We start from the raw sequence: 24,934 nt of genomic DNA on the forward strand, positions 1-24,934 counted from the left end.
CCTGCTGAGCAAGGAGTGACGCAGGACTCCATCTCAGGACCCTGGGATCATGACCTGACCTGAAGGCAGACACTTAACTGACTGGGTCACCCAGGCATCCCTGTGTTTGTGGACTTATTTTACAAGATTCAATTTAACTTGCAAAGAAAATAAGGTGAAGTGGTTTATTTTCCTGTCTAAAGGTGCAGGGGGTGGAAGTCCTTATTGTAAGTACACCACAGTCCATCTTCTTCCTCCTGTTTTCTCCCCTTGCCCTGTGCAAATGGATCCCAAGAACACTTCCCAGGAAGCATCCTGCACACTCATCATTTCAGGATTTACATCCTAGGGGAGCCCAACCTACCTCTTAGAGCTATATATAAGTGTGCTATGGGTCACATAATATTTGAGAACCTCCATGATGCCACCCGCTTCTGTTGGCACTGCCTATAAAAATACCTCTTTCGAATGTATTCAGTTCTCTAGATGATATGGTAACATGTGACTACTGAGAATGTCCTAGGAGAAATGGGCTGCAACCTTGGAAAGTTTGTTGGCCTAACTGAGAGCCAAGAGACCGTGTAGAAACCATATATTTCTGCAGTAAGTAGAAACATACTGCTACTTGATGACAAGAAGCATCTTTCTCTTCTTAGACCACGAAACCTTCCAGTGCTCTGGAATGAAGCTCTTTCATTTTCCCCTGTCCACCTTTCCTTCCACCTCCTGTTCTGAGATGTCAGAAATTCCAATCTCTCCCCATTGCCTTGCTTTTGGGGAAGAGTCACCCCCTAGCTTCAGTGTTAAAAGGTATTTCTGGTCATGCACAGCAGTGACCTGTTGTCTCAAGTGACAGTTCAACTTTTATCTCTTGAGGCACGCCTAGGAATCAACCTAGTCATAGTTGCAATAGAATGAGATATTCCTGCCTTTTTCTCAGGGAACTGAAGTCATGCCGATATCATCTAGGCTCACTCACCATCAGGAAGGTATACATGTTGAAAGAAAAGGCCAGTGTATTTTGGTAATTGTTCCAGATGTGGAGGAACAGAGTGACTTAGTATAGTGACCCTGATTACAGAGGTATCCAAAGCCATTTGGAATAGAGGTAAGTTTAGGTGCTCCATGATTGAAGAGCAGGGAGTTGTAAGGCCCATTCTGACATCAGGAGCAGATAATACAATGCCCACAAATATTGAGTAAGCTCAATATGTACCTGCTGAATGTAGTGTAGGTGTCAGGTATTGGGAATAAAACCATCAACAAGATAGACATGGTCCTTTCTGTTTTTGGGGAACTAGGAGTCTGGTGGAAATAAGATGGTAATGGTACCTATTTGCAAAGAGGGAACATGAACCATCCAAAGCCCCTCCTTGGGTTAAGGAAGGTAGGATAATTTGGGAGTGCAGTTATTCTGCTCATAAAGAATCAGTGATGTTAATATTATTTTGTTGTTTATACTTCTTAATCGTCTTTCCTCTGGCTTTGTTGTCTTTGAGTACATGCAGGATTAATCAGAAGAGTGATATTTTCTGGCTGCTTTTGTCTTTTTGATCTTATTTTACAGGATATGATTTAATTTTCAAAGAAAATGGTGAAGTGGTATATTTTCCCTTCGAATGACAGAGGGGCAAAAAAGACACATGACCTACTAGCCAACATTTAATAAATTTAATAAATTAATAGGAAGTATCACAAAAACTTGGAATGGATAACATACAGGAACCACAAATAAGACAACACTTTGCAACCACTCACAAAAAGTACCATTTGACCAAGGAGAAAATTTACAGGAAATAATATAAGGCAGTCTGTTGCACGTGTCTTAAACAGATATACATATATAATAGTACATCAAAATGATTTGTTCGACAGTAAATTCACCACGTTTACGTTTATCACATGGACTTTTTCTTTTTAAAACATTTACAAAAGTTTGTAGATTTAACATTGAACTGTAAGATTTATATCCAAATGAGTATATTTGTTTCATACCAAACTGCACAGAACTTACGAATAGCACACGATTTGAGAATAATTACTGTGTTGGGTACTATTAAGTACTACTACTTGATGACATAAGAATTATTAACAAATGTGCTATAAGCTATTATCATTCAACTTATTGCTAGTGCTTTTCAAAATCTGTGGTTTATATTTTATTTCTTTGTAAAACATGTGCTATGAGCTTGCCCTGATAGTTAAGAAAAGAAATCAGATGTTTCCAATTTTCTCTAATACTCACAATACTTCAGATCTGAATGTGTGTCATCTCAAGGACTGCTGAAGGATTTCCTCCAGTCCTTTTTGTATCATCTACTCTGCCTTACGTTAATACAAATCGATGGATTCATGCAACATACATGGCATACATGCAGGACTCCATCCGTATGTGCAGAACTCATGCTCAATGCATGCTGTGTGTCTTCAGACGTCTTCATTTCAGTAAGAATTAGATCATCTCATTCAATTTCCTATAATTGTTTTAACATGCAATTCAACAGAGCTAACAGGCAGGTAGACTTGACTTTCATGGTGTATTGGGGCATGCTCAAGCAATTGACTGACATTTGGCAGTGTTGCTAATCAAACAGACTGTATGAGTTTCCTCAAATACAGCAGCTCTCCCACTGCCCCTGTGGCAGACTGTTGGATTTATCTATGCTGTGTGTTGAGAACATAGACCAGGGGTTCTCTGAAATTCAGATTCTGCCTTCACGGATTTCGAGATCTTGAGAAGCACACACTAAGGTGTGTAAGTAACTGTCAGGCATAAGAGATAGCATCATGAATTCTTCAGAAATTGATCCACAGTTGTGTGAAATGGACACACATGGAAATAGTGGCAACACTTGGATACTCGGCACACAGCATAGACTTCATGGTCTGACTTTAGCAATGCTTGAAAACCTTTCGTGGTTAACAAACTAGTTAAATGGTACTGAATTCTTAGAGCAGCAGGCCCACGAATGAAACAATGGCCAACACTTATTGTGACACAACACTATTATTTTAACAAAGATTTTAAACTTCTGGTACATAATTGCAGTACAATGAAGAGCTTGCCACTTTCACAAATTAGCTGCAGCCTTTTCCTGCACTAGAGAGTTTGGAAGGATCTGAAAATGAGATAAATTTTGTTTAAAATCCAAATGGAAACTCTGTATTTCTGTTTTTTTTTTTTTCCCAGAGTTCAGTACAAGCTTGTTTTTACTTTTTTTTTTTTTTCACATTCTAAGGGCCTAATTCTGTAGTCCTTAATCAAGTAAAACTTCCAAGGTTTTGATCATCTATGCTTCCAGCACAAGTTTTACTCAAAAATGGACTGCGAAATTGGGTCCTATAGATAGAGGTACCATAATTATGAAAATATTTTAATAAGGCTCAAAATGCTAATTTCACTTTGTGTGTAGCACACGAATTTCCAGGATCCTGAGATCAAAACCCAATTGATGTTGAATCCTGGATTGGGAAATAACTCTGGGATCTTGTTCCCCAGTTTAATCATAGAATTAGATATTTACTAAGGACCAGAATGAAAACACTAATTCCAGTTTGCTTGTCGTGATAATCAGAATTTGAACATTGTCCTTAAGAAGTGAAAAGCTATTGGTGTATATATTTCGTATCATCCTTCCACTTCTGTAGTCCTGGTTAACCAGCTGCTATGTTAAAATACCACTATGGGGACGGACATTGCAGTAAAATACCAACACGACATCCGGACAATGTCAAATTTTGCCCCTATATGTGACAACGAGGCTAAGTTCTACCTTTGACTCGCCAATGCATGTGATAAGGTATCACAAGGCAGAACCTATCTTACTGTGTTTATGTGTGTAGATGAGCAGAGCAAGAATTTAAAGTGTATATTTACTGTCAACCCGGAAAAAGAGTCCACTGAGTTCGTTAATTTTGGTGTGGTTGAAATAACCACTGTCACGTGCGTCATTCTGGTCTCCTGCAAATGCCACCTGAGATCAACATCAACATTTTCTTATGCCCAAAAGAAAAAGAGAGAGGGAAAGAGAGAGAGAACGAAAGAAAGAGGGAGAAGGAGGGAAGGAAATAGGAAGGGAGGGATAATAGAAACATCAACATTTTATGCATTAAATAATCAAAATAAGTTATTCTCCATCTATTATAAACAGTAAATATAGACCCCTAAATCTCACTGTCGTGTGCATGATTGTAAAGTACAGGGTTGCAAAGCTATATACAAAACACTTTTTATCAGACGATATTTACATTAGTTATGACCGACAGAAGAATTCTAAGACCTTTCCCTACATTTGTAGCTTTGCCATAGGGAAAGACTGTGCTGCTTGTACCCTGCTCATTATACACTGCTGATCCTTTCACTAACCACGCTGGAGGGATTAACTGGGAGCTCCAAATTCTCCACTTGCATCTCTATACCGGGCTCACTGTCATCAGCTTTCTTAAGCACAGGTTCGTTGGTATGCCGGTAAATGTTAACGTTAAGCTCTCTCCCTGACAAAGCAGTAGCGGCCACCCTGGGCATCTGTCTCACCGGAGGTTTCTTTTCTGCCTTATAATTGCAGCGCAGATAGTTAGAGAAAGCCCTTCGGTAAATTTTGTTGAAAAGCGTGTACACCAGAGGGTTAATTCCTGAACAGACGTAGCCAATCCAAACAAACACATTCAGAAGCTTTTCCATGAGCTTTTGGTTACAGGCCTTCCCGCACAGAACCGACAGAATATTGGTAATGAAAAACGGGCACCACATAACCAGAAACACAAAGAAAACAATGCCGAGCACTTTGGACGCTTTCCGTTCATTGTTGATGGCTTGCATGGTGCCCCTGGGGCGTCGCTCTTTCTTCTTCCTTCGGCGTGGGTTCCCGTCCTGATGAGGGTTGGCCGGATTCTCTTCCTCCGCAGCGTTCCTCTTGCACCACTTCAGAAAGTTCCAGTTTATTCCAGGCGGTTCCTCGATGTGGCCGTGCAGTAACATCAGAGCTTGCCGGCGAAGAACGTAGATCGTCAGGCAGTACGTAATCACCATGATCGTCAACGGGATGAAGAACGCGACGAAGGACCCAATGAGAACGAAATTCGGGTCGTTCAGCACGCAGGTGGTGTTGTTGACGAACACTTTCTCTTCATCTCTCAGTCCGATCACTGGGATAGGAACTGACACACCTAAAGGGACGACAAGGACAACAGAAGGTAGGATACAGTTACAGCACAGCTGAAGGACTGAACAGGTTTGTGCAGTGGCATACATTCACCTGTATTGTACCGAAGAAAATTCAGAACTGGCATTTGTTGAAAGCTATTCATGGCATAAGCTGATAGTCACAGGAAAGAGTTGAGGTGTGACCTCAGAGGATGACCATTTCTTTTAGGCTAGGAATGCCTTCTCCCCCAAGTTCTGTAGAAGGTGAGGGATTCCCATCATTGCTCGTGTGTAAGAGTGGATTGTGTGTGCTTTGTTTCATTTCCCGTTCCTAGAACTGTCCTGGCTCACACGAGGCGCTCAATAAATAATTGTTGAATGAATGAATACATTACAGCGAGACTCAACGGCATTAATAAATTCACTGTTTTTTTTTTTGTTTTGTTTTGTTTTTTTTTTTTGCCTATCGTCTTCTACATGCAGTAAAAATGATGTGTGCACCACCTAGATGAGGAACCATGCCTTATAAGGGTCGGCTGGGCTGAGTTTGAGATGAGTTTTTAGCCGACAGAGTCCCTTTCGACGCCTTCCTTTTTTGAGGAAAGAGTTTAAGAGGAGGAAATTTTATGTGTGAGTCCTTCGGAGCCAGAGTTCTGGTTACTAGAGATGGAGAGGACAGCGGGGCCCTCAGCCCTGCTGCAGGGACTAGATCTGAGCACTGTCCAGAAATAATAATTTCTAGGCAGAAACTGACAGAACTCTCTTTTTAGCAAGAGTCCTTCCTGAGTCACTGGGCATAAGCAACCCATTTTAAGGGCAGGAGACAGAGCAAAATAAAGAGCTGGGAGAGATGCAGTATCCCCATTTGTGTGTGGAATTTCAAGCATTTCTGTCTTGCTTTGTTTTGATTTTTAAGAATACCAAGAGGTCGTTCTTGGAGGCATGCACCTCCATTAATAAATAAGCTCACTGGCGGAAAATAGCAATGAGGAGGTGGGAGCAGAAGGGGGTCTGGTGCCTCACTCTAAGGGAGAAACGTGGAAATTTTCAGAAATCGCCTGGTAGATCTTGAAGAGATCCCACATCCATAGGATAACTTGCAAGTAAAATTCAAATGTAAAGTTAATTTATTCTCCCTTGTGTCCCCAGGAAGGTGGAGCCTGGACAAAGTCTGATTGTACTTTTAGGAATCTATCAGAGATTGTTATTAGGAATCCTGGGTTGGTGGGTATTCACTGTGAGCTGTGAGCAGAGACAGAAGTGCACACTCAGAGCTCAGAGATTGCTGCTGGCTTTAGGGAACACCATGGAGAACTGTGACAAATCTGAAAGTGAAAATCCTTTTTTTTTTAATTTGAAGATTTGATTTGACAGAGAGCGAGAGCGAGAGTGAGAACAAGCCGGGCGAGCAACCGAAAGAGAGGGAGAAGCAGGCTCCCCACTAAGCAGGGCTCAAATCCAGGACCCTGGGATCATGACCTGAGCCAAAGGCAGACATTTAACCGACTGAGCCACCCAGCTGTCCCTACATTTCTTAAGTTTTAAAAAGTCAGTTAAGAAGGCTGCCAGCTTGTTCTAACATTAGAACCTTCATCCCAAAAGTCATAAATATAAGGGAGTCTTTAGAAAGAGTGTGTATCAGGCTTGCCTGAAGGAAGTCAGTATTGACTTATCTTCAATGAAATGTTTTAGTGAAGGGTTAGGCTGCAGGAAGTTTTCCAGAATTAAGGAAGCGAGTAGGGAATTAAGAAAGGAGGGAAGGGCTTCTTCAAAACATAATTTACAAGAGAAAAAAAAATTAGAATGAGTACCTCCAAGTTAAGAGAGACTTAAAATACCTATTAAGCAATTACAATATGTGGCTCTTATAATCTCGATGCCAACCAACTTTGAACAATTTTCATGACACAGCTGGAAATTCTGAATAATGACTGGCTTTTTGCTGATATTAAATAATTACCATTAATTAATTTTTAAGAAAGCTGTTGATTTTATGGTTATGTAGAAAAATATATGTTATATTTTATATATACATGATATATATGTATACGTGATACATATTTTATATATACATGATGAAATATTTATGAAGTATTATGGTGTCTGGAGTTTATTTCAAAATAATATGGGAAGGAGAAATAGAAGTAGGAATGAAACAAGGCAGTACATAAATTGGTAAAGCTTAGAGTTGGATGATACATAATGGGTTTTTATTATGTAATTGTACCTACATTTGTCATCTTTGAAAGCCTCCCTAACAAAAGTTTAATAATATTTTAAAAGAGAAAAAGAAGAAGAAAAGAGAAAAAGGAAAATATTTTAAAAGAGAAAAAGAAGACCTAGAGGTCCTTTCTGAAGCAGGCAATGAAATCACTGCTAGATCTCAGATCATAAAGTTCTCCAGGACTTACTCTCCACTGCTGACCTTGGAAGTGATTACTTTTAGAGCAAGGGACTTGGAGTTCTGTATAGAAACACTCACCACTTCGATACAATTGGAGGAAAGAAGGCCATTTTTTGCCAAAGAGCTGGTAGAAAAACTCATACTTTCCTCAGGATCCTATGGCAAGACCAGAGAGGGGTGTGGGAACATTTGGGTATAGGAACATTCCCTTCCAAACTCTCCCCTTCTCCTAACCCCTAGCCATGTGGGAACTAAAGACTTGGTCTGGGGATATTGCATTCTTTTTTGGAGGAGTCCTGATAAGTACAGGCAAGCCTACACTCAGGAAACAAGTGCTAGAGTGGAGATTCCGTTCCCTACAGGAAATACTGCACAATGTTCTAGAGCGACCTGAAGTTTCTGAAGGCCTTACACACCGACCAGAAGAGAAGAGCCCAGCTCTGCAGTGGGATTGGCTTGTTGCTGTTAAAATCTTTACCCATTTTCCTAAGGGACTCTGGGGCCTGAAAGTAGGCCTGTGTCAAAGGATAACACAGAAGACTGACTCTGGATGAGCTGAAGGTGTTATTAGATATGTGAGTTCAATTTTATCCATGGCACCTATTTGTATAGTTTTATGTACATTGAGTAAAGAATGATTCCAAAGTTGCCTTTTGCTGAGTCTGTCTTATGTTCCAGGCACTGAGCCATGTGTATCACCGACATTATAGATGTAAACTGTACTATCTCAATTTGGTTAAAGACTATGTAATACAGATTTTAGTCTAGTAGCTTAACCCCTTTACCAAATTTATGCCATTATTAATTTTCTTTTTCTTTTCCTTCTTTCTTTCTTTTTTTTTTTTTTTTTTTAAAGAAACCATGAATGCAGTCAACAAAACAAGAAGAAACTCAAGATTTTTTGACACTATCTGGAAATTATAAATAATAGCAACAAATGAAGCAGCATTAATAACGATATATATTGCATGGATTATCTTATTTAGTACTTTAGAAAATTAAAGGTATATGTCAGCGGTTCTCAAAGTGTAGTTCAAGGACCCTGGGGGGCTGCTGAGGCTCTTTTAGAGGGTTTGCTAGATTTCCTTTTTCCAACTATTTGTCTTTAAAACTGCATTTTCCTCATAAACTTTAACTGAAACAACAAATCACAAGTTGAATGCAGATACAGATTTGAGAATTCAACTGCGTTTCCATAAAACTAAACATTAAAGAGATTTTCAAAATTGTAAAATATTGTTTTCATAAAAATGTTCTCTTAACATTAAGTGGGTTCATTTTATTTAAAATGAAATGATTCATAAATAGTTAAAACATTTCTCAGTTTTAATTTCAAATACAGCAAATATCGATAGGTATAATCCACGTACACAGAAGCTTTTTGGGGTCTTCAGTCATTTTGAAAATTATGAAGGAGTCCTGATACCATTGCATTTGAGAACTGCTCTTCTACATTAATAGACGAAGTTATTTCAACATTAGAGCATTAAGTTCAGCAAATGAGTAAAGTCTTTACCAATATTTTAAATTTGTCAACCAGTAGAAGAAATTCCGGTAATATTATAATGTCAGGTAAATATAAAGCAACATCAATAATAGCAGCATACTACATGCACTACCTTATTCATTCTTATAAAAATTCTGAAATTCACATGATATTTGGTGAAGTAAACTTCAGAAAAATTAAGTAATTTTGATAGGTATATTTGGAACATTCTTTGATATTTTTAAAACCTTTGAGTTGCCCGAGGAGAAAGTGCAAAAATGAACTACCATAGAAAATACCAGGTATACATCATAATTGAAGTAATGATAACTACATTTTACTGGGTGCTTCTTAATTTGTCATGCACTGAGTCAAGTATTTTATGATTATTATGTAGTTTCATAAATTATCTTACTCAATCCAGACAAAATATTGAAAGAAGGAATTATTAACTAGAATCACTTAAAGTTTCTGAAATTAACTTCATTGAATCTTTATCAGTCTTTCTTAGAATTTTAGAAGCAACAAAAATAAATTATAATTCATGTTCTGCTGAAAATATCAAGTACCACTTCAACCAATAAGCAGTCATTTTGCATGCATTATCTCATTTAGTTCTCAAATAACCCCGAAAAGTGATTATTATTTATTAAGATTACTTAAACTCAGAAATAAAAATACGTTCAATAAACTTATGTCTTAGCACTTTAGAAATAATCATGAACAGTTATCGTTTAAGTCTTTATTGAAAATATCATGAGTTACTAGTAGTACTACTACAACTACGACTACTATGACTACGACTACTATTATGACTATGACCAGTACTGCTACTGCTGCTACTCCTCTTCCTATTGTTCGTTGAGTACTCCCTGACTCTGCTACTTTATCTGCATCACATACTTTACATGCATTATCTCATTCCAGCCTTATAAAAGCCATGAAATAGCCTGGTAAGGTTATTTACTTCAGGTCAGGCAATTAAATCCAGAAAATATATAAAGATGTTCACATTGTTTCTTAAAGCCTCGAATTCAGGCAACACAGATCAATTCTCTTCAAACTCTCTGATGATAATGTCATATGCCAAGAATCCTTAGATGCGCATTTCTTTCAGATTTCAACATCTTTGAAAACATGGTGTGTCTTATGAATGGAAGTCTCTTACAATCACTGTTGGCCAGCCCCCAGTCCCTACATAGTTGTTATTGCCAGTACATGTGAGAACCTGTTCTGGAAAACTTCTTTTGATCTCTTCCAGTAAAAAAATTATGAGCAGCAATTTTTTTTTTTTGCATCAAAATTTGCGAAATGGATATCAGTGGCATGGTAGTAATTCAGTGTGAATGAAGAATTATGTCAAAACAGTTAACAGGATGGAACATTCTGAAGGCATCCTCAATAGTGTCAAATGCCACAGAGAGGTCTAGATTAAAAAATTTCCTAGATTAAATTTCTAGATTAAAAAAAATCCCTAGATTAAAAAAAATTTCCTCTGTCTTTGAAAATGAGAAGTTCACTGGTGATTATAGAGAGAACAATTAGAGTGGAGTAGTGAAGACAGGAAACAGATTGCCAGGAAATGAATAATAAATGGTGATACAAAGGGGAGGGAGAGATTATAGAATAAATTTCCTGGAACAAATTGGCCAACATAAAAATGCAAGCGTTCTTCTAAACTGCCGGGCTATCTTGAGTAATACAACACCTTACTAAAACTGAAGGGCAATCTCAAAGGTACCTATTTTTATGGTAGTTTATGCTTTCTGTACTGGGAAATGGATTTCCTTTATGAATGCAAATTTCCTTTACAAAAGGGTAACTTTTAAGGTATTTTTATGGTATGGAAGTTTTCATGGAAAAATTTTTTTCGAAGACACCTAGGAGGACCACACAGTGTCAAACACATACATGGTTCCTAGCCTCATGGAGCAGTAAGTGAATCTCTTGCATATGGGTGTCGATAGCAGAGGATGAAGGAACTATGTTCAGAGAAGAACGTAGAACATGAAACAATGCGAACTGTGTTGCCTTCCTTCTCAGGTGATAAACTGTGGCAGAGTTGTGGAGAGAAGCACTGCGCATTCTTTGGCAAATATATCAGTATGATGTTTGGGCAGTGAGAATGTTAAGAAATTCAGAGTCAGGTTCAGAGTCAACTTTGAACTTCAAAGAGTTTGTAGGTTTAAGAAGAGTAGTGACATAGGCATGTGTGAAGAAGGGATAGTAGGGGTAAGAGGAAGAACTTAAATAACTGAAGAAAGTTGAACTAAAAGAGGAAGACTATAAGCAAGGAGAGCAAGGGAAGACAGTCCATGAGCTAACAAGATGAATGTTCAGGATTTGTAAGATACACTTGGAAGAGAATCTGTGAAGAGGTGAGTGGAGAAGGTCTTAGTATTTAACGACAGTACAGCTGAGGGCATGAAAAAGTGAAATTGGAGGTAGTGCTGAAATATGACCACATTACTACTGAGAAGTAGTAGAATAGGCCACCCCAAAATATGCCTCTTTGGCATAAAGATTATTTTGAGTTGGTTTTGTTGAGAAATTGCAAACACAGGGAAAGCTCTGAAAACAATGTAGGAGTTACCCTTTTGTAAAGGAAATTTGCATTCATAAAGGAAATCTATTTCCCAGTACAGACAGCATTTTCCTATCTGTACAAGGAAGAGAATGACTAACTCAAGAGAGGAGACAAGTTTATTAATGGAGAAGACACCCAGTTAAATCTGCATAACAAATCTTACCCTTGTTTATTGTGCTTTTCCTAGTAATCTCCTTTAACTGGTCTCCTCCCAACCAACATCTTTGTTTGTTGTTAGCTGAAGATGATATTTAAGGTGGTGGCTTGCACGACCTGAAGAAGTTACTCAGCTTTTTTTTTTTTTGGGGGGGGGTATATCCCTGTGTACAGGAAGTATTTACATATTATTAAATGTCTGTTTTTCACTTGTTAATCTGTCTTCTATTATTGGAGGTCTAAGTTAAGACCTCAGAAAGTAGATGGAAAATCATTTCTCCTTCCTGCATTATTCACAAACTAATAATGTTTGAGAAAACTAAGATTATATTTAAGATTATATTCAACATTAATGAAGATCAATAATGTGCTTCCACGTTATGGCTGAAAGCTAGTAGAATGGGAGAACTTAAAAATGCAAAAAAGAAAGGTAACGGATGATGGAATAAGGTCCCTGAGGAGGCAAAGTCAGAAACAATTGAAAGAATTACACTAGGAATTAAGAATGGCTGTTATTTTCTATTAGAAGAGATGGTAGTATGAATGGGTGGTAGAAATTATCAAGGCCTCCATGAAAAGGTAAAAGAGGGATAAATAGAAATGAGAACTAACTGGTAGATGGCAAAAGAGCAGAACTGCACAAAATGATTGAAGTGGGTATTTGTTAATTCTGTGAAGCAATGAGAAAAGAGAGTGAATGCAGATAGGTGAATGTAGATAGTAAGCTTTTCTTAAAAATAAAATCAGACAGTTGAACACTCTTATATACTACTGGGAAAATATTCAGAAGAGAGTTTGGAGGTTCAGGAAAAAGAGAGAAAGAGAGAGAGAGAGAGAGAGAGAGAGAGAATGAATGGGCAATGAAACAGGCTCTGAGAACCTGAGAATAAATGGACATCTGGGTCCCCAGGCAGAAAGTCAAGACTTGGTAGAAGGTGGCCTCAGTTCTTTTGTAACAGATAAGAAAGATATTATTATGCAAGGGAAAGAAGAGTCTAAATAAAGTGAAAAGTAGAAAGGATTAAGGGAAATAAACCAACTTTTGAGATATTTAGGAAGTTTCATTTATAAGACATAGTGAGTGATTGGATATGGCATGTGAGAGAGAAGGAAGAGTCAATAAGTAATCACAGGTTTCTTATTTGTGTCCTTGGGTGGATGGGGTTGCTGTGAAGCATAGGAACATAGAAGAAGGAGCAAGATTGTGGCAGGAAAGGTAATGGACTCTGGATTGTGTTATGTTAGAAGTGCTTGTTGAGGACCAATATGAAATTCTGCGTGAATATAGGTGTTTGGAACTCAGGAGCTAGGTGTGAGCTGGGGAAAGGATCTTTCTTATAAGGAGAAATTACAAGGTCATGATCTTTTGAGGAGAACTTTTGTGGAAAGAAGAAGGATCAGAAAAGAATGTAGGGCAAGGCTTCTAAACCTTTTTGTAAGTATAGACCTCCTGTCAGTATAATGTTTTTGAATGGATTAAACAACACAGGGAATTGCAAAAAAAAAAAAAAAAAGAAAGAAAAAAGCAAAAAGCACAGAGAATTGCCAAAAAAAAAAAAAAAAGGAAAAAATCCCCCCACCCAAAATTATTCTGATATTTTTCTATCAAACATTAAAGACAAACTTTAAGAACAGTAATATATGTGTTTTTAAATTAACACATCAAATATCAAGTTCTAGCGGTGGATCTAATAGCTACTCAAATTTTGAAATAGTCACCAAAATAGTCAGACCTTATCATAGGTCAAGATATATGCCAGAACTGAATGTGATTTTTAATTGTCTTTGATTCTTCTTGGTGATAATAATACAGACACTGCAAATTACTATTATGGTTCATTGCCTACATTTGTAATTGGAGTTAATCCCAAATTTCAGTTATGGGTTAGTTAAAATAAAGATGTTAATTTTTTTCAACATCAGACTTTAGAAATTTCCAGCTACAGTCATGATGCAGTAGCTGGTATAAAATTAGACTTAACATCTTGCTATTAACAACTATTTTTTTTAAAGATTTTATTTATTTATTTGACAGATCACAAGTAGGCAGAGAGGCAGGCAGAGAGAGAGGAGGAAGCAGGCTCCCCATGGAGCAGAGAGCCTGATGCTCAATCCCAGGACCCTGGGATCATGACCTGAGCCAAAGGCAGAGGCTTTAACCCACTGAGCCACCCAGGCGCCCCTTGCTATTAACAACTATTAAAACTGTTAAAAAAAAAAAAGACTATCATTTTCTAATAATGGTGGAGTAGCTTATAGAAGGCCTATACTCTTGCTAATAACAACCATAAATTGTGAACAAAATTTTAAAAACTCAACATTTGAAGGTACATAGGGGTGAGCAAAAAAACATGTAGAAAATATAGAAGACTCAGCCATTGAATGAGAGAATCATGTTGCTTGAATTCCAAATTTATATGTCTCCTCCCCTGAGGGCTTCTCCAGCAAGGAGGTTACACTTCAGGTTACACTTCAGAGGAGAAAGTTGCTATCTACGGGCTGTTCATTGAGGGGCTGCTCAACAGTCAGTTTAGTACCTGACTCTTGGTTTTGGCTGAAGTGGTTGTGATCTCAGGGTCGTGATCTGGGGGGGGTCATGAAATTGGGCCCTGTGTTGGGCTCCGTGCTGGGCACAGAGTCTGCTTAACATTCTCTCTCCCTTTGCCCCTCCCACTCATGTGCTCTCTCTCTCTCTCTCTAATAAATAAATAAGTCTTTTTTCAATATATAAAAAGAGAAGTTACATGTGTAACTGAGTTGCAGAGTAAGAGAATAGCATTAAGATCTGAGAGAACAGCTAGGATTTGAAGAGGGCAGTCAGTGACAGGACAAATCACCGGGAGGAGAGGTTTTAAAATATCTGTAGAAAGTTCCCTCCACTTCTTTCTTTACACCTGAATTCTTTATGTGTGAGATTTGTAAGGAACTCATGGAACAAGCAATATTTGAAAGGATGAAAGTATTTAATAGAGATTTCAACAGTTGTCTATGGCAGAGTAAACAAAATTGGGAGTTTGCATCACACCATTAGAAAAGCTTAGTAAATACCTTGGCCATTCATTTATACTCGGAGCATACCTTGGGAAACAAACAAACCAACCAGTTTCTTAGGACTAAGGGAGTCATAAGAACTGGAAACAAGAGCTTTTAAATCCCAGAACCCACCATAAGAAACAAAAAAACAATGCTTCTATAAGAGTATATTTATAAAATTACTAGATATACAAAGAAACAAAAAAAGTGACCCATAATAAAGAGGAAAATAAGTACATAGAAACAGACCCACACATGATCCAGATATTGAAATTAACAAAGGTTTTAACTGGGATACATGTCTTAATAATTTACCAGAAAATATAGAAATGTATTGGTAGACGTGAAAATTTCAGGATAGATGTGGAAACTAAAGAAAAGAGGAAATCCTGCAACTAAAAGAATTCATTATTTAAAATTAAGAAAACACATTGGATGGGATTAATAGTAGAAACAATGATCAATGAACTTCAAGTAGGTCAATGCATATCATTTAAACTGAAGCACAATTTAAACAAAAGATTTTAAAAAATTGGACTCATGTTTCCAGCCATGATAGAGTTCTTGGTACCAGAGTTGCCATCCTGCCAAAGACAGCTATAAAACTAAACAGAAACACACACACACACACACACACAAATATATCTATGATAAAAAATATATATATATAAAGTATATATATATTTCAAGCATTTGGAAATGATTTGTGTAGGACTATGCTTTTTAAGATAAGGGAAACAAATGAGATAGTGCTATATTCACCCTTTCCCTCTCTGTCTGGAGACAATTTCTTGACTGTGGCACAGGGAAGAAAGCCCAAGCAGGGATTGTCTGTCCTGCTGAACTAAGGAAAAAGAGGTCAGCATTCAGGACTCCCCAAACACCTGGAATTTCCTGAGCAAGGTGTAAGAGAAGAGAGAACTCTGCAGAAGGAGAGACCAAGAAGTATTTGTGAGCAGAAACTCCAGGTACATGGTTGAGAGCTGGTTATGTAGTGAGATTCCATAAAGCCTAGAAGTGAGTGGCAGTGATGAGGACAAGAATAGGACAAATATACTAGAGGTTAAACAGTTCTAAAAGTTAGAATCTGGCCCTACCAGAATGAAGAGACCACATTTTCCACCATTAACATCTTGAGGATTCAGCTGAAACAAAAGAAAGTATATACTTAGTGGTAAGGATCATGTCCCTAAAAGATGCACCTTAGTAAAACTTAAAACCAAACCTGAATAGAGTCAAGAAAAACAGAAGGAAATTCATAGCATGCCAGCCTGAAATTTAATACTCTTTAAAAGAAAACAACACCTCCTGAACTTTTTGTAATATCTACAGTGCCCATTATAAAATAAAAGTTGGATATGAAGAAATAGGAAATTATGATAATAATCATAAAAAAGCAATCAATGAAAACAGACTTCCTGTACCACCTACCATTGGAATTATCAGAAAAGAATTTGCAGCAACTATTACAAAATAAAGATGTTGAAGGACTTAAAGCCAAATATGGTCCCAATGAATGAAAAGATACTGGCTCTTGACAGAGAAATGTAAATTATAAGAAAGAATGGAATGGAAGCTTTGGAACTATGAGGTAAAATATATGAATGAAAACTAAACTGGACAAGTTTTACAGATGATTGGCGATGACAGAAGAAGGGAATTACAAACCTAAAGACACTCGTAAAAATTAATTGGAAGAGGCTGAGGGAGTGAAGGAAGATGGGGGCATAGTCGGAGGACCCTAGGCTTGCCTCATCCCTCGGACACAGCTAGATGACTATCAGATCATTCCGAATACTCAAGAAGTTGATGTGAGGACTGACAGAACAAACTGCACAACTAGAGGGAGAGAAGAGGCCACATGGAGGAACGTAAGAAGTGCAGAGACATGGTTTGGAGGAGATACAGATCACACGTGCTGTGGAAGGGAGGGAGTGGTGGTCATGGAGAAAGGTGAGAGAGGAGGAGGAGAGAGGGAACAAACAGGGATCGCCATAAGGAGAACAATTCTCCAAAGCCACTGGCTGGGAAAAAGAGATGGGCTAATTTTCCAGAGTTTTTGCAACCAGCAGGGCTCAAGGAGTGGAATTTTAGAGGTCAGCACGCTTTGCCAAGATAGAGCCTGGTGGGTGCTGCCCTACTTCTGGAAAGAAGGTAGGTGAGCAACACTGGGGCAGATGGCACGATCTGAGGATCACCAGTGGAACATGGAGAGAGACCGTTGGCTCTTTTTGGAGCTTATCTGTGAGAGCTGGCATTCACAGAGCTGCCTCTCTGGGAATAAAGGAGTCAGTGGGCACTGTTTCCCTCACCTGCTTCCCAGCATAGGTGCAGAGACACCTGCTAAGGGGAGCTAACCCAGACACTGGCTGTTTAGCTAGCTTGCTCCAATTCCCATGCCCACGCACCCTGGCATGACCACCCTTCTTGGTCAAACCTGCATTTATCTCAGCGCAACAGGACCCTCCCCCAGGCAACCAGTGCAGGTCCCCACCACAGCATATCCCTAAACTTTGGAGTTTTAAAAGTCAGCAGACTTGGCTGGGATAGAGCCCAAGGGGCACTGCACTGCTCCAGGCAGGCAAGGAACTTGGAGACAGACTGCTTGAAAACCACCATCTTAAAATGCTTAGGAGGCATGACGGGATATTGCTTGCTTTTCTGGGAGCACTTTCCTGAGAACAGCAAGCATGACAGCCCTCTCTAGAGACAAAGGAGCAGCCTGGTGCCATTTTCCTTCTTTGCCCCTTAGTATAAACCAGCTTCAGTAAACAGCACAGTGCCAACACTGGATGCTTAATCTGCTTACACCAAGGTCTGTCCCCCGCTGTGTTCTGTTGGTACTGTTTCTCTCAGACAAGAATGCCTACAGACCAGCACAGCAGGCCTCTTTCCCAGAAGACCAGCATAAACTCCCATGCCCACCTTGTTTTCTGATCATACAGTAATGCAAGGCTTTATTTCTACAGGAAGTAGCATCAGGTCTCATGTAACAAGCAGACCAGAGCATGCCTACTTGAAACCTGCCACGCTCTGGCCTAGGTCCAGTACTGACCACTGTAAGCAAGGACAGACTCTGAAGACAACTGACCTGAGGGAAAGAGCTTCCCAAACATGGCAGCAGAGTACATGAAGCACATACCAGAGACACTCTCTGAAGCCCCAGTACCTGGACACCATATGACCTTTTCTTCACAAATCCGTTACTTTCAGGAGCAGGAAACAAATCAGGCTTTTCTAACACACAAAAGAAGATAGAGACTTAGCCAAAATACCAAGAGAAGAATTCATCCCAAAAGAAAGAACAAGAAAAGTTCACTGCCAGAGAGCTAATTGAAACAGATATAAGTAATATGCTTGCTTGAGAATTTACAGCAACAATCATAAGGATACTGGGTGGGCTTAAGAGAAACATGTAAGACATCAGGGAGACTCTTAACACAGAGACAAGGAGTTAAAAAAGAGTAAGAATTAAAAATACAGAATTAAAAATAACCGAGATTTGAAACTGCCAGAATGTAATGACCACAAGGTGGAAGAATCAGAGGAATGAATAAGTGGTATAGAAATAGAATAATGGAAAATAATTAAGCTGAACAAAAGAGAGAAAGAAGAATTATGGATCATGAGAATAGACTTAGGGAACTCAGTGACTCCATCAAATGTAACATTTGTATCATAGAAGTCCAACAGGAAGAGAGAGGAAAGGGAGTATAAGGTTTATTTGAGGAAATAATAGCTGAAAACTTTCCTAATCTGGAGAAGGAAATAGACATCCAAGTCCAGGAGGCATGTTGAACTCCTAGCAAAATCAACAAAAGCAAGCCAACACCAAGACATATTGCAGTTGAATTTGCAAGACATAGTGATAGAGAAAAAACTTAAAAGCAGCAAGACAAAGGAAGTCCTTAACTTACAAGAGAAGACCCATAAGGCTAGCTGCAGATCTCCACAAAAATTTGTAAGAAGTTTTTGAAAGAAGCTCCATAAATCTTGACAAGCCTGAAGGGAGTGGCATGATATATTCAATGTGCTGAATGGGAAAAATCTATAGCCAAGAATACTCTATCCAGCAAAGCTATAATTCAGAATAAGTGAGCTAAAGAGTTTCCCAGACAAAAACTAAAGGAGTTTGTGATCACTAAACCAGGCCTGCAAGAAAGATTTTTTAAAAAGATTTATTTATTTATTTGAGAGAGAGCACAAGAGAGCAGGGGGAAGGGAAAAGCAGAGAGAGAGATAGATAGATAGATAGAGAAAATCTCCAGCAGATACCCTGTTAAGCACAAAGCCTGACACAGGGCTTGATCCCAAGATCTCATGACCCTGAGATCATGACCTAAGCTGAAACCAAGAGTTGGATGCTCAACTGACTGAGCCACCCAGGCACCCCTGCAAAAAATATTAAAGAGGACTCTTTGAGAAGGAAAGAAGGAACAAAAGTGACAAATACTAGAAAAGAACAGAGAAAATCTCCAGAAACAACCACAAAATAAACAATAAAATGGCACTAAATACACATCTATCAATAATCACTCTGAATGTAAATGCACTAAGTGCTCCAATCAAAAGACATGCAGGGTCAGAATGGATTAAATTTAAAGAAAGAACCATTGATATACTGCTTCCAAAAGACTCATTTTAGACCTAAGGACATCTACAGATCGAAAGTGAGGGTCTGGAGAAACATTAATCATGCCAATGGAAGTCAAAAGAAAGAGTAGCAATACTTACATCAGACAAAATAGATGTTTAAAACAAAGACTGTAACAAGAGGTGAAGAAGGACATTATATCATAATTAAGGGGTCTATCCCACAAGAAGATCTAACAATTTTAAATATTTATGCCCCCAACTTGGGAACACCCAAATATATAAATCAGTTCAACATAAAGAAACTCATTGATAATAATACAATAAAAGTAGGGGACTTTAACACCCCATTTACAAAAGTGGACACATCATCCAAACAGAAAATTAACAAGGAAAAATGGCTTTGAGTGACACACTAGACCAGATAAACTTTAAAAAATAAAAAGATTTTATTTATTTATTTGGTAAAGAGAGAGGTCACAACTAGGCAGAGAGGCAGGCAGAGAGGGAAAAGCAGACTCCCTGCTGAGCCGAGGGTCCGAGAGTCAGAAAGTCTGATGTGGGGCTCGATCCCAGGACCCTGAGCTGAAGGCAGAGACTTAACCCACTGAGCCACCCAGGCACCCCAGACCAGATAGACTTAACAGATATATCCAGAACATTTCATCCTAAAGCCCTAGAGTATACATTCTTCTCAAGTGCACATGGAACATTCTCCAGAACAGATCCCACACTGGGTCACAAATCAGCCCTCAACAAATACAAATAGATTCATATCACAGCATGCATCTTTTCTGAACGCTATGAAACTTGAAGTCAATCACAAGAAAAAAAAATTGGAAAGACCACAAATACATGGAGGTTAAGCAATATGCTACTAAAGAATGAATGGCTCAACTAGGAAATCAAAGAAATAATAATAATAAAAATGTACATGGAAACAAATGAAAATGAAAACATGACAGTCCAAAACCTTTGGGATGCAGCAAAAGCTGTCATATGAGGGAAGTATATAGGGGTGCCTGGGTGGCTCAATGGGTTAAGCCTCTGCCTTCAGCTCAGGTCATGTTCCCAGGGTCCTGGGATCAAGCCCCATATCAGACTCTGCTCAGCAGAGAGCCTGCTTCCACCTCTCTGTCTGCCTGCCTCTCTGCCTACTTGTGTTCTCTCTCTCTGTGTCAAATAAATAAATAAAATCTGTAAAAAAAAAAAAAAAAAGAGGGAAGTATATAACAGTACAGACCTACCTCTAGAAGTAAGAAAAACCAAATAAACAACCTAACTTTACACCTAAAGGAGCTACTAAAAGAACAACAAATGAAGCCTAACCTAGCAGAAGAGGGGACATAATAGAGATTAGAACAAAAATAAATGATATAGAAAATAAAAACAGTAGAACAGATCAAGGAAACCAGGAGCTAGTTCTTTGAGAATATTAATAAAATTGATAAGCCCCTAGCCAGGTTTATCAAAATGAAAGAGAAAGGATCCAAATAAATAAAATCACAAATAAGAGAGAAGAGATTACAATCAACACCATGGAAATACAATTATAAGACAATATTATGAAGAACTATATGCCAACAAATTAGACAATCTAGAAGAAATGCATGAATTCTTAGAAACACATAAACTACCAAAATTGAAAAAGAAGAAATAAAAGAACTGAACATACTGATAACCAGCAAAATTATTTCAGTAATAAAAATATCTCCCAACAGGGCACCTGGGTGGCTCAGTGGGTTAAAGCCTCTGCCTTCAGCTCAGGTCATGATCCCAGGGTCCTGGGATCGAGCCCCGCATGAGGCTCTCTGCTCAGCAGGGAGCCTGCTTCCCTTCCTCTCTCTCTCTGCCTGCCTCTCTGCCTACTTGTGATCAATGTCTGTCAAATAAATAAATAAACAAAATCTAAAAAAAAAAAAAATCCCCCAACAAACAGAAATCCAAGGCCAGACAGCTTCCCAAAGGAATTCTACCAAACATTTAAGAAAAGTTAATACTTATTCTTCTCAAACTATTCTTTTTTTAAAAAAACTATTTTATTTATTTATTTGACAGAGAAGGACACACAGAGGGAATACAGCAGTGGGGAGCAGGAGAGGGAGAAGCGGGCTTCCCACCGAGCAGGGAGCCCGATGTGGGCCTTGATCCCAGGACCCTGGGATCATGACCTGAGCCGAAAACAGCCGCTTAATGACTGAGCCACCCAGGTGCCCTCAAACTATTCTAAAAAATAGAAATGGGGGGCACCTGGGTGGCTCAGTGGTTAAGTCTCTGCCTTTGGCTCAGGTCGTGATCTCAGGGTCCTGGGATTGAGCCCCGCATGGGGCTCTCTGCTTGGCAGGGAGCCTGCTTCCCCCGCCCCCCCCACCGCCTGCCTCTCTGACTACTTGTGATCTCTGTAAAATAAATAAATAAAATCTTAAAAAAAAAATGGAAGGACAACTTCTATATGTATTCTATGAAGACAGTATTACCCTGATTCCAAAACCAGACAAAAACCCCACTAAAAAAGAGAAACTCAGGCCAATATCCGTAATGAACATGGATGCAAAGATTCTCAACAAAATATTAGCAAATTGAATCCAATAGTACATTAAAAGAATCATTCACCACGATCAAGTGGGATTTATTCCTGGGCTGCTAAGGTGATTCAATATTCACAAATTAATCAATGTCATACACCACATTAATAAAAGAAAGGGTAAGAGCCATGTGATCCTCTCAATAAGTGCAGAAAAACATCTGACAATGTGCAACATTCGTTCATGATAAAAACCCTCAACAAACTGAGTATAGAGGGAACATCCCTTAACATAATAAAAGCCATATATGAAATACCCATAGCTAAAATCATCCTCAACAGGGAAAAACTGAAAGCTTTTATTCTACAGTCAGGAACAAGACAAGGATGTCCACTCTCACCACTGTTATTTAACATAGTACTGGAAGTTTTGCCATAATAATCAGACAACAACAACAACAAAAATAAAAGTCATCCAAATCAGCAAGGAAGAAGTCAAACTTTCATGATTTGCAGGTGACACAATATTCTATGTAGAAAACATGAAATACTCCACCAAAAAATTGCTAGAACTGATACACAACTTCAGGGGACTTGCAAGATACAAAATCAATGTACAGAAATTTGTTGCATTTGTATACACAAATAATGAAGTAGCAGAAAGAGAAATCAAGGAATCAATCCCCTTTATAATTTCACCAAAAACCACAAGATACCTAGGGATGAACCTAACCAAAGAGGTAAAAGATCTGTACTATGAAAACTATTAAAAATTGATGAAATAAATTGAAGATGATCCAAAGAAATCAAAGACATTCCATGCTCATGGATTGGAAGAATGAAGATTGTTAACATGTCTATACTACCCAAAGCAACCTACACATTTAATTCAACCCCTATCAAAATAGCTCCTACATTTTTCACAGAGATAGAAAAATCCTAAAATTTGTATGGAACCACTAAAGACTCTGAAAAGCCAAAAGGAATGTTGAAAAAGAAAACCAAAGCTGGTAGCATCACAATTCCAGACTTCAAGCTCTATTACAAAGCTAGCTGTGATCATCAAGACAGTATGGTACTGGAACAAGAACAGACACACAGATCAATGGAACAGAATAGAAAGTCCAGAAAATGGACCCACAACTCTATGGTCAACTAATCTTTGGCAAAGAAGGAAAGAATACACAATAGGAAAAAAGACAGTCTTTTCAACAAAAGGTGCTGGGAAAATTGGACAGCAACATGCAAAAGAATGAAACTGGACCACTTTCTTACACCATACACAAAAATACATTCAAAATGGATGAAAGACCTCAATGTGACACAGGAATCCATCAAAATCCCAGAGGAGAACAGAAGCAGGAATCTCTTTAACATTGGCCATAGCAACTTCTTACTAGATATGTCTCCCAAGGCAAGGGAAGTAAAAGCAAAAATAAACTATTGGGATTTCACCAAAATAAAAAGCTCTGTATGGTGAAGAAAACAGTGAACAAAAATAAAAGGCAACCTACAGAATGAGAGATGATGATTGCTCAAAACATATCTGATAAAAGGTTAGTATCCAAAATCTATAAAGAACTAATACAACTGAACATCCCCCCCCAAAAAAAACCCAGTTAACAAATGGGCAGAAGACTTGAATAGACATTTTTCCAAAGAAGACATCCAGATGGCCAGCCTACATATGAAAAGATGCTCAGTATTATTGACCATCAGGGAAATACAAATCAAAACTATGAGATATGACCTCACACCAGTCAGAATGGCTAAAATTAACAAAACAGAAAACAACAGGTGTTGGAGGGGATGTGGAGAAAGTGGAACCCTCTTGCACTATTGGTGGGAATGCAAACTGGTGCAGTCACTCTGAAAACCAGTATGGAGTTTTCTCAAAAAGTTAAAAGTAGAACTACCCTATGATCCAGAAATTGCCCAAAGGATATACAAACACTGATTTGAAGGGATACATTCTCCCTGATGTTGATAGCAGCATTATCAACAATAGCCAAATTATGGAAAGAGCCCAAATGTCCATCAACTGATAACTGGATAAAGAAGTGGTATATATACACAATGGAATATTATTCAGTCCCCCAAAAGAATGGAATCTTGCTATTTGCAAGGATATGTACAGAGCCAATGAGTATTATGGTTAGTGAACTAAGTCAGTCAGAGGAAGACAAATACCATATAATTTCATTCATATGTGAAATTTAAGAAACAGACATGGGGGGAAAAAAGAGATACAAACCAAGAAATAGACACTTAACTACTTACAGAGAACAAACTGAGAGAGACAGGCAGTGGGAAGGGTTAAATAGGTGATGGGGATTAAGAAAGGCACTAAGATGGGGCCTGGGTGGCTCAGTGGGTTAAAGCCTCTGTCTTCTGCTCAGGTCATGATCCCAGGGTCCTGGGACCGAGCCCCATGTCGGGCTCTCTGCTCAGTGCAGAGCCTGCTTCCTCCTCTTTCTCTGCCTGCCTCTCTGCCTACTTGTGATCTCTCTCTGTCAAATAAATAAATAAAAATTTAAAAAAAAAAAAAGAAAGGCACTAAGATGAGCACTGAATGTTGTATCTAAATGAGGAATCACTAAATTCTATTCCTGAAATTGGTATTACAGTATGTTAACTAACTGGAATCTAAATAAAAACTTGAAAAAAAATAAGTGGAAAAACAAAGTATTTTATAAACTTTAGACTTTCATTGACTTATGGAGCAATATAAAGCACTCTAACACACATGTAATAAGAATCTCAGAAGAAGAGGAGAAATAATGGGGCAGGAAGATATTTGAGGAGATAATGGTAAAAATTCCCTAAATTTGGCAAAAAGTATCAATCTATAGATATATATAGATATATGCAATGTATAGATATATGCAACTCAACAAGACTTGAGTGTAATAAATTTGAAGAAAACAAATCCTAAGCATATTATAAACTAACTACTTCTAAACAATATATATATAATAAATCTAAAGGCAAGAGAAAAATAACACTTTTCACAGAGAGGATTAATATAG

General features: G+C 38.3%; 1 protein-coding gene across 1 annotated transcript in view; it reads right to left on the reverse strand.

Moving 5' to 3' along the window:
- Positions 1 to 4,099: 4,099 nt before the first annotated feature.
- Positions 4,100 to 24,934, reverse strand: part of HTR2C (5-hydroxytryptamine receptor 2C) — a 282,379-nt gene continuing 261,544 nt past the window's right edge. Inside the window, exon 6 of the mRNA XM_013048464.2 lies at positions 4,100 to 5,145. Coding sequence (XP_012903918.1) covers positions 4,319 to 5,145 — 827 coding nt within the window. The 3' untranslated portion in view covers positions 4,100 to 4,318. The remainder of the gene's footprint in view (positions 5,146 to 24,934) is intronic.

This window comes from Mustela putorius, unplaced genomic scaffold (genome assembly GCF_011764305.1).
Source record: "Mustela putorius furo isolate JIRA1106 unplaced genomic scaffold, ASM1176430v1.1 tig00003901_pilon_pilon_pilon, whole genome shotgun sequence".
In the NCBI taxonomy this organism is placed as follows: Eukaryota; Metazoa; Chordata; class Mammalia; order Carnivora; family Mustelidae; genus Mustela; species Mustela putorius.